At 40.0% G+C, this 15,384-nt stretch overlaps 1 protein-coding gene across 1 annotated transcript in view; it reads left to right on the forward strand.

Moving 5' to 3' along the window:
• Window positions 1-15,384, forward strand: part of LOC102788481 (C-Jun-amino-terminal kinase-interacting protein 1-like) — a 28,341-nt gene that overhangs the window by 10,217 nt on the left and 2,740 nt on the right. The window contains exons 3-11 of the mRNA XM_006782238.2: window positions 2,123-2,689; window positions 4,147-4,695; window positions 6,441-6,671; window positions 7,265-7,340; window positions 7,434-7,600; window positions 7,688-7,791; window positions 9,870-9,980; window positions 14,062-14,132; window positions 14,301-14,399. Coding sequence (XP_006782301.2) covers window positions 2,123-2,689; window positions 4,147-4,695; window positions 6,441-6,671; window positions 7,265-7,340; window positions 7,434-7,600; window positions 7,688-7,791; window positions 9,870-9,980; window positions 14,062-14,132; window positions 14,301-14,399 — 1,975 coding nt within the window. The remainder of the gene's footprint in view (window positions 1-2,122; window positions 2,690-4,146; window positions 4,696-6,440; window positions 6,672-7,264; window positions 7,341-7,433; window positions 7,601-7,687; window positions 7,792-9,869; window positions 9,981-14,061; window positions 14,133-14,300; window positions 14,400-15,384) is intronic.

Raw genomic sequence — 15,384 nt, forward strand, 5'->3', positions numbered from 1 at the left:
CTACCGCGGATCGCCCCGTGCGTGGGGCTGGACGGCCAACATGTTAACGAGCTAACTGCGCTAACACACTAGTTCCCACCAATGTAATTGAGCATTGCTGGCACATCCAACATACTGTTTTACTTTAGTCCATGACGCGCTTACCTTCAGGGTCATACGTCACATGAAAACCAAAATAGTTCCAAACGCCAGATCTGAATGAGGGTGGGGGAGGTTCAATTTGCCATGTTGCAAGGAGAGCTTAACTTCTGTCTCGCTAGCTTGCCCTGCGCTCAGTGAATCTGCGTTCGACTACTCCACCTAGGCCGCACTGTCGAGCGCAGATCCACTGAGCGCTCAACACAGACAGCACCGTCAGAAGGAAAGTTGATAAAATAAATTAAAAATTTTGTATTGTTCGATACATATGCGTACTGAACCGAAAGCACTGTATCGAACGGTTCAATATCGATACGAGCACCCCTAGAAACCAACTATCAGCCACCTACAATGCAGTTTTGAGATCCCTTCCCAGGCACCTGATCGCCCACTAACATTTTGAGTTAGGTGATCTCAATGGGTGTGGTAAGGTCTCACAATGGTTTCACCTGAAACCTCTGCATATAATGACTGACACCCTTTTTCTCACCTCGGCTCATGCAAAGAGGCACATGATCAACAGTAGGTCAGCGACCCTGTTAAGGGACAGCTCCCAATAGGGTTTTAATACCTGGGCTGAAGAAGCTTCTAGGATGAGAGATGAACCATCTTCAAGAAAATTAAAGAAGTCCAGTTGCTTTTCTTTCCAAGCTCCTTAGATTACCATGACCTGGATGAGTGAGAACCTATAAAGACATATTCAGCAGGTTTGATTCAGACCATAGCCCCCCACCCACCCACATCTGCCACTGTGCCCCCTCTTCACATCACCCACGGCTGCCAGACACTATCCCCAGATTTGATAAACTGTAAATTTAAAGGTTGCATGTAAGTCCTCATGTGTTTAAATCAAATATTGGGTCTGTACATGTGACACTGTTTTTCATATGGTGAAACATGTTGCTAAACAAACTGGCAAGGCAGACTAACTGTGTTATTTAAAGACTGCAAGAAAATACATTGCAGGTTAGTGCAGGATAAACGGGTTAGTCTGCTGTACTGTGATGGATTTGAAGTAAACAACAGTGTGTGACTGGTGCACAGTGGCTGTGGTGCTCGTGGTCTGCTAGATCAAGAGTAGCAGAGATGAATATGACTGTTAGCTGATGATGCTTAGATCTAGAAAAAAGACAGCATCAACAGTGTACTGTCAGTGCAGAGGATAGAAATCAGCCAGGACAACTCATGGAACACCTGCTTAGATCTTGTTGAGTTCAGCTGTGTAAATCTACAAAAAGCAGGGAACCTCAGAGTGCCAGTAGCCCAAATCAACTGATCACAGCCTGTACACAAAGAAAATCTACTGGAGCTCTCAATAGAAGTTATTGTGACTTCACTTGTGATTTTTCCCCCACACTGATCACTACAACTGATTTTTGGGCTCCCCCACCTGCTAGATCACACTTTAACCCCTGACTGTACACATTTTCATGGATAGAGGCAAAGTCAAGCTAAGTACAATTAGAATTAAAAATTGGATATATATATATATATCTTATATACTAATATTATTTTATTATTACATTATGTAAAAAGCTTTGCACTAAATATAGAAGTCTAAAAGCTTTAAAAAAATAGTAAAAGTAAAAAACTGATAGTTAAGGTTAAATTTTATCTAAGGTCAGATTCAAGCTGCAGATCAAGCATACCAGTAAGCAACTAATGGCATAATAAGTCTGTCCATGCACTGTTAAAGTCTCTGTTTTCCTTAGTTCTTTTTTTTCTTGTTTTTTCTTTGGAATCCGCGGCTGTCATCCTTTTGTCTAATGTAACAGTGGAATTATTTGTGTGGCAAGCAATGATGACGTAACACAACAACAACTCCTTCAGTCAGGAAATCATCATGTATGTTTTTTTCTTCTTCTGTTGCTGTAACAGGATTAACAGCTTACCATAGGCTACTTTGAATATCCTTCTGTATACCGTATATCTGATTGCCTAATACATAATCTGCTGCTTTTGTTGTTTGTGTGTATGTATTAAGGGGATCTCGCTCCACCAGATGTCCAACCAAAAGCTGAGGACAAAGTCCAGCACAGCACTCAGCGCCGGCCAGCACCCAAACCTCCAACAGCCAATGTATCCAACAGCAGAGCCAATGGTCAGGCTGCTGCCACTGGCTCAGACACACGAGCTCGACCACGGGAACAATCAATGCCTGGAGCTATGCATACACAGTCTTCCCGCACACTAAGGAACCAGAGGAGAGCAGGAAGTGGAGGAGGAAGAGGGGGAGGAAAAGGAGCAACAGTGATGAGAGACAGGGGCCTGGGCGACCTCAGAGGAAAAGATGGAGTGATAGATAGAAGAGGAGGACGACCATGTGAAGAGTCAAAAGCAAAAGACAAGAATGGACATCAGAGGCCAAGGGAAGAAAACGGACTGAAAGGCCGAGCAGCTGATGGGAGAGGAAAAGGAGGCGCTAAAGGAGGCAACAGAGGAAGCGCCTTAAAGTCGAATAAAACTCTGTCTAATAAGGAAGTCTATCTGCCTGCTATGGTGGTGCCACGCACACCCATAGTACAGAGAAACCTGGAGACAACACACCAAGGTATTGAACCAAGGTTCACACCATTTGTTTTTAATAACCGTTTCCTGTTTGGCAGTTTTAGCAAACAGAATCATGGTTTTGTCTGTGAAACACATTATGCTCTCTGCAGGCTCCTCTTTTTATTTATTTTTTCATTGATTTTATTTTATTATTGACCTTAATGTCTGCGTGGATATTGGACAGGGGGTGAAGACCAGGTTGGTAAAAGGAGAAGAAGTTGGAGGAACAGAAAAAGAAAAGGGACAGAAAGAAAGAGAGAAACATACCTGAAAATGAGAGTGAGAAAATCTCTTAACGAACGCTCGTACTATCAGGAGGAATGTTATTATTAGCATTGAAAACTAAAGTCAGAGAGATGTCTGTGTTGAGATAGATATCTTTTTTAAATTTCTTTAAGTCATTAAATTTGAAATGAGCTACTTATATTTCTGAAATCAATTAAAAAATATTAAGTAATTAAAAATACATTACTAGAGTCGACTAATGAAGGATTTCTGTGCCTGATATTGCTTTTGAGACAAAGCTATTAAAAAAAATCTGAGATCCAGGGTTACGCTTGATTTAAAATCTTGCATTAAATATATGTTATAGTCATGGTATACCCTTAAACCCTACAAATGAATGCACCTTTTAATAAAGTTAAGTATAGTTGTGATGCAATCTATAGTACAGCATAGGCTCTACTGAGGTCCAGCGCAGTACTATAAATGTAGCTTCCTAGAAATTTCTCCTCTTTTTTTTCCTCTCTTTTTTTGTTTCTTATGTAGCCCCCAATGGTCACCCCTATGAAAAAATTCTGAAAAAGCTCACCCTGCATAAGAAACTACTTTAGAGAAAGAAAATATTTGCAGGTTTAATAACTGTTGCAGTGAACAGGAAGCCTATAGTTGTGTTGTGCGAGGCGGCACCAGAATGCTAATATCAACCTGCTAACCTACATTTTGAAAGCTTCCTATAAATTTCTAAAGGCAAATAGTCCACACAATTTTATTTATATTGGTTGGTTCACCTGTATTAATTAGACTGAACCCCCACTTTACTAATTAGAATTGTTTTAGTATTAGCAGTTGCCAGCTTTCACCATTCATATCTCACTGAGCTCAGGCAAATGTTCCATTTATAGCTACAGGTAGAGATATAAATGGGCTATCTATAAATAATTCCCCGTGTTTGTGCAGTACACTACAATATTTGATGTTTGAAAAATATTCCCCTGGGATTTGATAAATACCCAAGTATACTGTGGGACTAGTGTAAATTCTATTGTCTAAACCAGCAAACGTATTCTGGAACCTTTGTTAACCAATTGTTAGAATTCCCTTGATATCAGCTATAAAGAATATTGCAAAATAAAACTATCTTAGAGTATAACCATATGTGTGCAGTTCATCTGTGTTACCTAAAAGTTTACAAACTGGAAACATTTGACAATGATGCTCTGTGTTTTGTATTCTTAGACCAGAACCATGACAGGACCCAGGACAACCCCTCTGTCCTTTCCCGGTCCAGCAGTGAGGGAGGGTCCAACAAGATGTCCCTTAGCTCAGACACAGAAGGACCCCCATCAGGACCTCTGCATCCCTCTCTGACCTACCGAACTAACCCTGACATCAGTGAAGAAGAGGGGGAGGGAGTTCCAACTCCATGCCTAAACTTACAGAATGATCTAACGTGCTCTCCCACAGGTAACAGCAAAACGAACTGTACCACTGAAACAGGGGTAGACCCCAAGAAAGAAAAGGGTGACAATACCATGGCCTCTGTGGCTAATCAGACTGTACCAATCCGTGAAACTTCAACAGGGTTAAATTATGACTCTGTTAAATATACTCTGGTGGTGGATGAACATGCTCAACTGGAGCTGGTGAACCTCAAGTACTGCTTGAATGGTTACAATGAGCACAATGATGACAGTGATGCAGAAACGGTCTATCAGTCAGCCAATGAGGATGAAGACCCACAGTATGTGGAGGAGAAGAAGAAAAATGAGGAAGCAAAAAAGAAAGGTAAATACTTCTGCTAATTTTTAACATGCCCCTTGCACATTTCTGTTTTTAGAAAAGAAATAAGCATATTTTATGGCTACAAAGTGTAGTAAAGTATATATATATATATATATATATATATATATATATATATATATATATATATATGTATATATATATATGTATATATATATATATATATATACACACACACACATATATATATATATATATATATGTATATATATATATGTATATATATATATATATATATATATATATGTGTGTGTGTGTATATATATATATATATATGTATATATATATATATATATATACACACACACACACACATATATATATATATATATGAGTAATAGCAACTCCCATTTCTTCTGGGATTAAAACACTTTTTCCCTTTTAAAAAAATATAATTTTTATAAAATTTAACTCCAACACACACACACACACACACACACACACACACACACACACACACACACACACACACACACACACACACACACACACACACACACACACACTGTCAAAGCCAGATGGACAATATGCAAAAAAGCACCCAAAAGCAGACTCAGTCAACTGTTTCTTTCTTATTAACAAAACTTTATTGAACACATGAATCATTATGGTCAAGGCAAGGCACAGTGAGACCTTAACCTTAACTCTGTAATAGAGTGAGAGATTAGTTATTTATTGATATTTATAGAGATTAGTTACTGACGGAGGAGGTGAGTATATTTCCAGAGGGGAGGGAGGAAAACAGGAAGACCAATTTGCCACCATAAGGTAGCTGGTGATCTGGCAGAAAGTAAAGGTCTGAGCTTAAATACTGCCACTGCTGCTGATGACCTGGTTGCAGCGGATGGTGGTCTTGGGGCAGTCTCGAGTTGCTGGTTGAGTCTGGTTGAGTCTCTCTCTATCAATTTGTCTGAGGATGAAAACCAGAACTTAAACATTGCTCGTACATCAGGGGTACAATAAGTCTCCCAGACTTGGGAGATGAACTGATGCCCCTTGTCAGCCACGACTTGTACTGTGATTCCGGGTAACGTGAAAACATGGGAAACACAGTTTGGCCATCTCAGGTGGACAGTTCAGAGGGCAAGGTATCTGTCAGTGATTGAAAGGATGACTGTCTTACTGTTTGAGGCAGGTAAACTGATGAGTTTAATGTGTGATGATGGCACAGTCATAGGGTCTGTGCGGGGGCAGACATAGAGCCTTGTCTTTGCTAAACATTTCTTGTAGGTCACGGTATTCCTCCAGCACATCTGATAGATTAAGAGGAGGTGTGTGTACTGAATCTGGGCTGGTGGGACCACAGGGTTTTGGAAAGTCTAGAACACTATTTCTGAAGACTACTTAAGAAATTTTGCTTAAGAGCTTTAAGATTGTGTTGATGAATAAAGATGGTCATCTCAAAAAGCTTGTTATAATTGTACAAACTCTCTTTTACCTTTTGCACACATTTCAGTAAATCACTGCACCTATGTCTGATTTTAATAGCAAAGACTTTTGAACAGAGATAAGTATCTTCTGAATATCAGCAAACATTGAAAGCATGCCATGCTCTTATTGAATTACAGAACAGGTAGATAACTTAGTACAAAACCTTGTGTAACACCACTGACCAGATTAAATTATGACAATTTAAAAAGAGAGAATACTGGCGAAGTTGAAATCAAACCTACACCACCTGCTCGTTCCTCTCTGCTCTCAGTATAACCTGTCTTTTCTACTGCTCCAAGAGAGGAGGGAAGTGGCGGAAAAAAGAAGAAATGAGGAAGACGTGAAGAAGAGGAGGGAGGAGGAGGTGAAGAGGAGCAGGGAAGTCATGCCAAGATCCTGCAAGCTGTCCAAGGTAACATCATCCACAACGTCAGAGGAAGAAGAGTCGAATGGGGGAAGAGCTTGTGCTCCCATAAGCAGAAAGTTCCTCAACCTGTTTGCCAAGAACGACAGCCAGAACAGTGCCACAGGTGTGTATTTCCAAACATTTAAACATTCATAACTAATGTGGTAGAATTAACTGATCTTTGGCTAGGAAAATTGGAAATAATTGGTACCCCACCAACCCACCCACCACCACCCTCCACACACACACACACACACACACACACACACACACACACACACACACACACACACACACACACACACTTTTTTTTCATACACATCAATACATGCCATTGCCAAAAGATTTGCTGTTTCCCAGAATAGTAAGAAGGAGATTCCAGAAGACAAGTAGTTACTTTAGGGGAAGGTCTTTAACCCATCAGCAAGACTGGATCAGCAAGAGCAATGATATGCTGCAGTATTGACAAGTATTTTGGTTTAATTTAAGCCTTCCAGTACTACATTATTAGAAAACGATGCAGGGTAGCCATAATTTTACATAAAAAATGAAGCTTTCCTAAATAAATGTCAGTGGATGCTTTTTTTTGTTTGTTTGTTTTATTTTGATTCATTGCTTTTCTTTTCTTTCCTTGTTTCCCATTAGATGTTGAGGATGGCAAATATACAAACTTTAAGTAGCTGATTGTGAGTATAATGCCAGTGATGTGTTGTTCAGGTGCTGGCTCGTTTGGTGTGTTCTCCTGTGTTCTGGATGGAGTGGAGAGGCAACAGAGTCACAGAGCTGTCTACAGGTCAGCACACATGAACTTACACAAATTAACTGTGCAATGTGCAAAGAGTCACATGAATCTGAAATCCTGTACTTTTTCTCTCTATGGTTTTAGGTTTGTTCCTCGTCATGCAGATGAGCTGGACCTTGAAGCGGATGACCCTATCTTAATGTTGAACCAGTCTAAGGACCTGTGGTGTCAGGGTTACAACATGAGGACTGGGGCTATAGGCATTTTTCCCGCCTTCTATGCTGTCAGGGTGCCCAAAGAAATTGAGCAAGGTGCGTTGCAGCACACTGGATTATGTAAAGAGAATTTCATCAGCTGCAACTATGATTAAAAGCATGTTTTCTTCTTTCTTCTTGCAGTTCAAAAAGATGATTGGATTGAGAAGTTCCTGGTGCAATATCTGGGTTCCGTTCCGGTTCCCATCTACACAGGCAAAGATGTGCTGTGTGCTGCAATGCAGAAGGTACAAAAATAAACTGTTTAATTAAAGCTCACAGCTGAAGTATGGACTAAACAAATTCATTAACATAAATTATCAAAATCCCCCAAGAATCAGATAAAATATTTTTTATAATAAAAAACGAATGAGATAAAGGCAGCTCTTCACACTGATATAGAAAAGGAAAGTTTTAAGCCTAATCTTAAAAGTAGAGATAGTGTCTGTCTCCCAAATCCAAACTGGGAGCTGTTTCGCCAGAGGAGGGGACTGAAAATTGAAGGCTTTGCCTCCAATTTTACTTTTAAATACCCAAGAAACCACAAGTAGGGCTGCAGTCTGAGAGCAAAGTGGGTGATGCAGTACTATGAGGTCTTTCCGATAAGATAGGGCCTGATTATTTAAGACCTTGTATGTGATGAGAAAGATTTTAAATTCAATTATGGATTTAACAGGGAGCCAATGAAGGCAAGCCATTATAGGAGATATGTGCTCTCTCTTTCTAGTCCCTGTCAGTACTCTTGCTGCAGCATTTTGGATCAACTGAAGGCTTTTCAGGGAGTTTTTAGGACATCCTGATAATAATGAATTACAGTAGTTCAGTCTAGAAGTAATAAATGCATGAACTAGTTTTTCAGCGTCACTCTGAGACAGGATGTTTCAAATTTTAAAGATATTGCACAAATGGAAGAAAGCAGTCTTACATATTTGTTTAATATGTGCATTGAAGCACATATTCTGGTCAAAAATGACTCCAAGGTTCCTCACAGTGTTACTGCAGGCCAAGGTAATGCCATCCAGAGTAAGAATCTGGTTAGATACCATATTTCTTAGATTTTTAGAGCTGAGTACAATAATAACTTCAGTTTTATCTGAATTTAGAACCAATGTCAAATTATGACTTTTTAAGTAACAGTTTAACGACTGCCAGCTTGAAGGCCTGTGGTACATAAACGATTAATAGAGATGGGTTAATCATATTTAAGATTGAAGCATTAATTAATGGCAGAACCTGCGCATTTGAAAGTAATACAAGAGAGTCAAATACTTCTGATTTGAGGCTTTTTTTTTAAAGGAGTTACAGTGGTATTGTTGTAACAAAAGAGAGTTTTCAGGAAACACTGTTAAATGTAAATGTTAAATGATTTATTTCAACTAACATCATCCTGCTGTAACCAGGTTTCTGTAAGTCAGAGTAAATCAGTGTGTTGATCAGTTATTAATTCATGAAGTAACAGGGACATGTTAAAGAGACCTAATGTTTAATAATCCATTTTTGACTGCTTTACTATATACAGTACTGTGCAAAAGTTTTCAGAAGGTGTGAAAAAAAATGCTGTAAACAAAAAATGCTTTCAGAAATATAAATGATTGTTTACTGGCCCCAGATGTATTCTGCAGCAGGACAATGACCCCAAACATACAGCCAAAGTCATTAAGAACTAGCTTCAGCGTAACGAAAAACAAGAAGTACTGGAAGTGATGGTATGGCCCCCACGGAGCCCTGATCTTAAGATCATCGAGTGTGTCTGGGATAACATGAAGAGACAGGAAGATGTGAGGATGCCTACATCCACAGAAGATCTGTGGTTAGTTCCCCGAGATGTTTGGGACAACCTACCAGCCAAGTTCCTTCAAAAACTGATGCTATTTTAAAGGCAAAGGGTGGTCACACCAAATATTGATTTGATTAAGATTTCTCTTTTGTTCATTCGCTGCATTTTGTTGATTGATGAAAATAAATGGTTAACACTTCCATTTTTGAAAGCATTCTTTGTTTACAGCATTTTTTCTCACCTGCCTAAAACCTTTGCACAGTACTGTATACTGTTTGATACTTTTTATTTGTTTATCACAGTTTCTCTTTCTTTCTTTTTTTGTACATAAAATAAAAGTTAAATTGAATGGGGTTGCATATATTTCTATTGTGCTTTTGGCATAATGACAATAAAGATTTTGATTCTGAAAAAAGCTTTTGAAGAGATGGTTAAAGAACATTTTCCGATGCCACTTTCATACTTGATTCATGCGGGATTAGTCCTGTTAGAGTCAAAGCAAATCTCGCCTGGCATGATTACTAACTAACTGTGTGTTTGTGTTAACAGGTAGCATACAACAGGCGGTCAGTGGGTCAGCCTCCATCAGCCTGTGCGCTGGAAGTCAGTGTGAAAGGGGTGAAGATGAGTGTCCAGGATCAGTGTCACTCTGCTCACAGGGTACAGCACTATTCTCTCTCTTCACACTTTTCTTTACTCACAGAATAAAAATGGAGCACTCTGATTTATAGAAGGAATTTTTAAAATGTATGTATTTTACAATAAAGTAGTATTTGTTTAAACAGAGAGTACATTTGAATATTAAAATGGTGCTAAAACCATTAAAACAAATAGTGTTTCATATGTACAATAAACAATAATAATAAACAATAATATACCAATGTTAAATCTCGCGACACCGCACGTGATTTAATCTCGCGTGCTTTGGATCGTGGTTTAAGGAAGGCATCCATCTCAGTCAAGTCGAGCAGTCCCACATGCACTTGAACACCCTTGAACGGCTAAAGAATTGGTCCAGCGTTTCATGATGAGAAGGAAATCCGCATTGTTTCTCCAGAATCCAAGGTTTGACTAACGGACCTCTCATTCAATAAATTTCAGGGTTTTTTTATTAGCAAATCACAACAGTATTCATTAAAAGTTCCTTTATATACAATAATAAAGAGAAAACCCCAACAATCAGACAGCCCCTTATAAACAAGCACTTGGCAACAGTGGGAAGAAACCTCCAGCAGATCCAGGCTCAGGGAAGGGAGCCATCTGCCATGACCTGTTGGGGTCAAGGGGAGGAAGACAGGAAAGCATAGACCTTCCTAAAGAGACTGAGTGGTGTAATCCTCCTATAGTTGGAATAGACGCGTCAGTCCCCCTTCTTGATGATGGGAATTATGAACCCAGTCTTCCAATCCAGAGGCACAACCCCACATCTTGAATGAACATTGCAGAGGCTGTCAAGCAAAACATCTCTACAGCATCCAGGGTTTTTAGGAACTCAGGGTGAATCTCATCCACCCCTCTGGCCTCTGCCAGACTCCTCTACGTGCCTTTCGTAAAAGAAGCAGAGTCTGGGAACAAGGATTAAGAAGATCCTCAAAGTATTTCTTCTTATACATTTTCTATTCAGCAGCTTTAATTTAGCATTTTCTATTCACGTTTCCCATTTTGCTTTATATGTATTTCCATTTTCCATCCTAATATTTGGTCTCTACGGAGCCCCTCTGATGACATGATTCAAAAAATAAATAAATTGTGGCCACGTGGCACGAGATGGGTATAATGTGTGCACGAAATGCTAATTTGTGGGCACGAAACACTTGACCGATAACCGTGATCCTTCCCAGACCCTTGCAGTTGGTTGACAATAAAATCTATCCCGGCGTCCAAGTCGTACTTACGTCTGTAAAGCAACTGGGCTCTCAATAATAATTGCTATATAACTTTTGCACTGTCCACTTCCTGCTGTGACAAAACAAATTTCCCACATGTGGGACTAATAAAGGTTATCTTATCTTATCTTATCTTATCTTATCTTAATATCCTGTTTAAATGTCTCTCTGTAATAATGGTTCCTTGCATTGCAGGCTTTTCAAAATGCATTTGTAGCTCATTCCCAGCCTAAAATAAAACTCAATCATACTGTCTCTGTCCATGGTGTATAGGTTTAGCCTACTCTTATGCTTATGTCTCTACGCAGCTGTCCAGGAATTGTATCAATATGGTGTGTGCACGTTATCTATTTCGTTGCCACAAATGCGTAATTTGTTGCCATGCTATACCCAATTCATGCCCACAAATTAGCATTTCGTGCACACGTTATACCTATTTTGTGCCCTCAAAATAGTATTTCGTGGCCACAAATAAGTATTTCGTGGGCACGTTATACTATTTCGAGGACACAAAGTAGTATTTTGTGGCCACAATTTATTTATTTTGTGGACCATGTCATCAGAGGCGCTCCGTAGGTCTCATATCTCTTCTTGGATAAATAATTAAAACAAGGATAGATTTTCCTCCTGGTATTTTTTGTTCACCATTTCACATATGTCATTTTAATTTTTAAAATTCCCATCTTCATTTATTTATTATTAATTTTTATTCAAAAAAATTTTTTCTGTTGTTTTAGTCTTCAGAAAAAAAGCCGTTTTCATCCACATTTATATGCTGTTTCTGTTTTCTGTGTGTGGTTTGTGGCTTAGCATAGGAGGGGTCGAGCAGTGAGTTCAGGGTGTGGTGTGTCAGAGGTTGACCCACACAGCTGTTCTCCATTACAGGGTCATGCCTTCCCTATTTCAGGAGGATGCTGGGATCTAACGAGAGAGCAGTGTGGTGTGCTGAGCAGGAGATGGAAGTGTGTCAAAAACTCTTTTTAATAAATCACTTGTCAACGTGCAACACCGTGTGCGTGAGTCCTTATTCCTGTCACAGTGTTGCCAAAAGTGTCTCTGAGCGTGGAGCAGCTTTGTGGATGTCTGCCATTTGCCAGGCGACAGTGGAACATTTGAGCCTTGAGTCAGAGGACTATTGCAGGTGTTTCCAGGAGGAATAAATGGGTCTGGAGGGCCAACCTTTCGCCTATGCTAGGGGGCTCTGTGACGTGGTGGCGGTGGCTGCAACCAACCCCTGCTGAAAGGGACGCTTGCATTGTGGAGCTGGTGATGACAAAGCAGTTCATAGTTGGGCTCACCGCAGAGACCTCAAGGTGGGTCCGTCGCCAACAGCCAGCCAGCTTGGACACTCCCATGACCCTGGCTGAGTGCAGTGGCTCTATTACATGAAGGATGGTAACGCCAGATCACCTGGTGGTATCTGGCTCTCTTGCTTTTTAAGTTCAAGCTAGTCTAAGGTGGTCCATCACTGGGTCATGCTTTTCCTATTTCAGGAAAAGGCAGTTAAAAAGCTGCGCGAACAAAGTGTGTCAAAAACCCTTATCAATAAAACACCTCTCAACGTGCAACACCCTGTGGGTGGGTCCTTATTGTGGTCACACTGTGATACTATGTCAATTGAATACATTGAGATGGGTTAAATTTCTAAATACAACAAACCCAATACTAAATATTGCATTTTCTTGTGTACTTACAACCTAGCATAACCTAACATATTCACATGGTTCACGATTTAAAGCTTGTCATCTTCTAATCAGAGGCCTCCAGCCCATTTGTCAAAGTGTCATTAGGCAAGCTACAAATCCTCAAATTGCTCAGAATGAAGGCACAGATAGAAGCAACGTATTAATGGCTGAATGTGGTTGCATTCTTAGTTAGAAAAGTCCTGCATAAGTTCAAATTTAAGAAGTTATATTCACTATCCATCCATCTTCTTCCACTTTATCCGGGGCCGGGTCACGGGGGCAGCAGCTTAAGCAGAGTAGCCCAGACCTCCCTCAGGCGTTCCCAGGCCAGCCAAGAGATATAATCTCTCCAGCGTGTCCTGGGTCTGCCCCGGGGCCTCCTCCCGGTGGGACATGCCAGGAACACCTCGCCCAGGAGGCATCCTTGTCAGATGCCCGAACCATCTCAACTGGCTCCTTTCGATGTGGAGGAGCAGCGGCTCTACTCTGAGCCCCTCCCAGATGGCTGAACTTCTCACCCTATCCTTAAGGGAGAGACCAGCCACCCTTTGGAGGAAGCTCATTTTCGCCGCTTGTATCCGCAATCTCGTTCTTTCGGTCACCACCCACAGCTCGTGACCATAGGTGAGGATAGGGACGTAGATCGACCGGTAAATTGAGAGCTTCGCTTTTACGCTCTGCTCTCTCTTCAGCACGACGGACCGGTGCAGCATCAATCCGTCTGTCGATCTCCTGCTCCCTTCTCGCTTCACTCGCGAACAAGACTCCGAGATACTTGAACTCCTCCACTTGGAGCAGGAACTTGTCCCCGACCCGGAGTGGGCACTCCACCCTTTTCTGGCTGAGAACTTTTCAACTGTCAGTGGCATCATAGCCCCTGTAGCCTAGGTAGAAGATAATCAACTCTTAATGATGTACTCATAAAGTTATCTTAAATATAATTGTTGACTGCTACCCGGTGACTTTGCTATGGGACTTTAGTTCCAATAGGTCTATTGGTAGTTGATTTATCCAGTTGTAAGTTACCATTTAACAACATTTTCTAATGTTATTCACTGTAATGAATTAATTTAAATTCTAGCTTAACAAAAGTTTCTAACTATGATGTTAATTTAGAGTAATATTCCAGAATTACATGTTTACATGGCTCTTTGTCTTTGTTGTCATCAGGGGGACCAGTGCTTCCATTTCTTCCAGTTGAAAAATATTTCATTCTGTGGTTGTCATCCAAAATACAGCAGGTGAGTCAAATGCTTTAGATGGCTTGTATTACAATTCCCTCACCTCGCGAGAGATTAGTTCACTTTTATGAACATGAGTCTTTTCTGTGTGCTGCTTGCTCTGTTGATTTTTGTCCTGCAACAGGCTTAATTAAACCTTGGGAAATAATTGTTTTATTTGCACTGCAGGTACTTTGGCTTCATCACCAAGCACCCTGACCAGCAGCGCTTTGCTTGTCATGTCCTGATGTCACAAACAACTTTACATCCTTTAGCAGAATCTGTCGGGTAAGTCCTACTCTACTGTGTTCTGCTCTGCATTTAATTCAATCATATTTAAGATTCAATGCATATGACTGTCCTATCTATGGACATGCTGCAGAGGGATTATTACTTCTGTAGACAGTAGTTTATAGTGTGTTACGATTTCTATCAGGGTTTCAAACTCTGACAGATGAAAGCTCTGAGAAAGTAGTGTCTTTTTAATTGTTTTATGGGGGAAAAAATACATCACCGAGGTTAAGTACAATTCACTATGGTCACTATGGTGTCCAGTAAGTAACAGGACAAGGCTGATGTTGGGAGGCTTTTATTAGCTACAGTTTTGTTTTCATGGAGATATAACCTGTTTCCAAAAAAATATGTTAGGCTGTGTAAAAGATAAATAAGAAAAAATATAATTACATTTTTTATTAAAAGAACAGTGGAATATTTTCCAATGTTACATTACAACCTTATCAACAACAAAAGTGCTGGAAGCCCAGGAGGCTAGTTGTAGTTTTAAAAGCTAAATGTTTTCATGCTAGATATGAGATTTTAAATACCCAATTAATACCTATACAGCATTTATACAGCAGCATTTCTGGATTCCTTTTATGTCTCATTATTTCTTTACCATGTAGAGTTTTAACTTGCATTATTGGCTGATGGGAATGGTCTTCACTGGCACCGATTTTCATGAATTGGCCTGTGAAATGATTTCTACAACAGAACTGTGTCAAATGCAGAAACCTGCGGACCTTGACTACTTGGTTAGGTTCAGGAAATAAAAACATTAGACAATAAAAACTATTTTGTTAGGTTTATAAAAGGATCGTGTTTTGGGTTCAAATATAACAGCTGCCATGTCATTCAAAGAGCTTTTTTCTTGACGAGTTCCCTTTGAGGATTCTCAGCAGCACATTCACACACATAAACACTCTTCTGTTGAAATATATTAGGTTTAAAGATGATTTTAAAACAATTTTTGTTTATGTACACAAAATAAGTACAA

This window comes from Neolamprologus brichardi, chromosome 7 (assembly GCF_056152115.1).
Source record: "Neolamprologus brichardi isolate AB-2024 chromosome 7, ASM5615211v1, whole genome shotgun sequence".
Taxonomy (NCBI): domain Eukaryota; kingdom Metazoa; phylum Chordata; class Actinopteri; order Cichliformes; family Cichlidae; genus Neolamprologus; species Neolamprologus brichardi.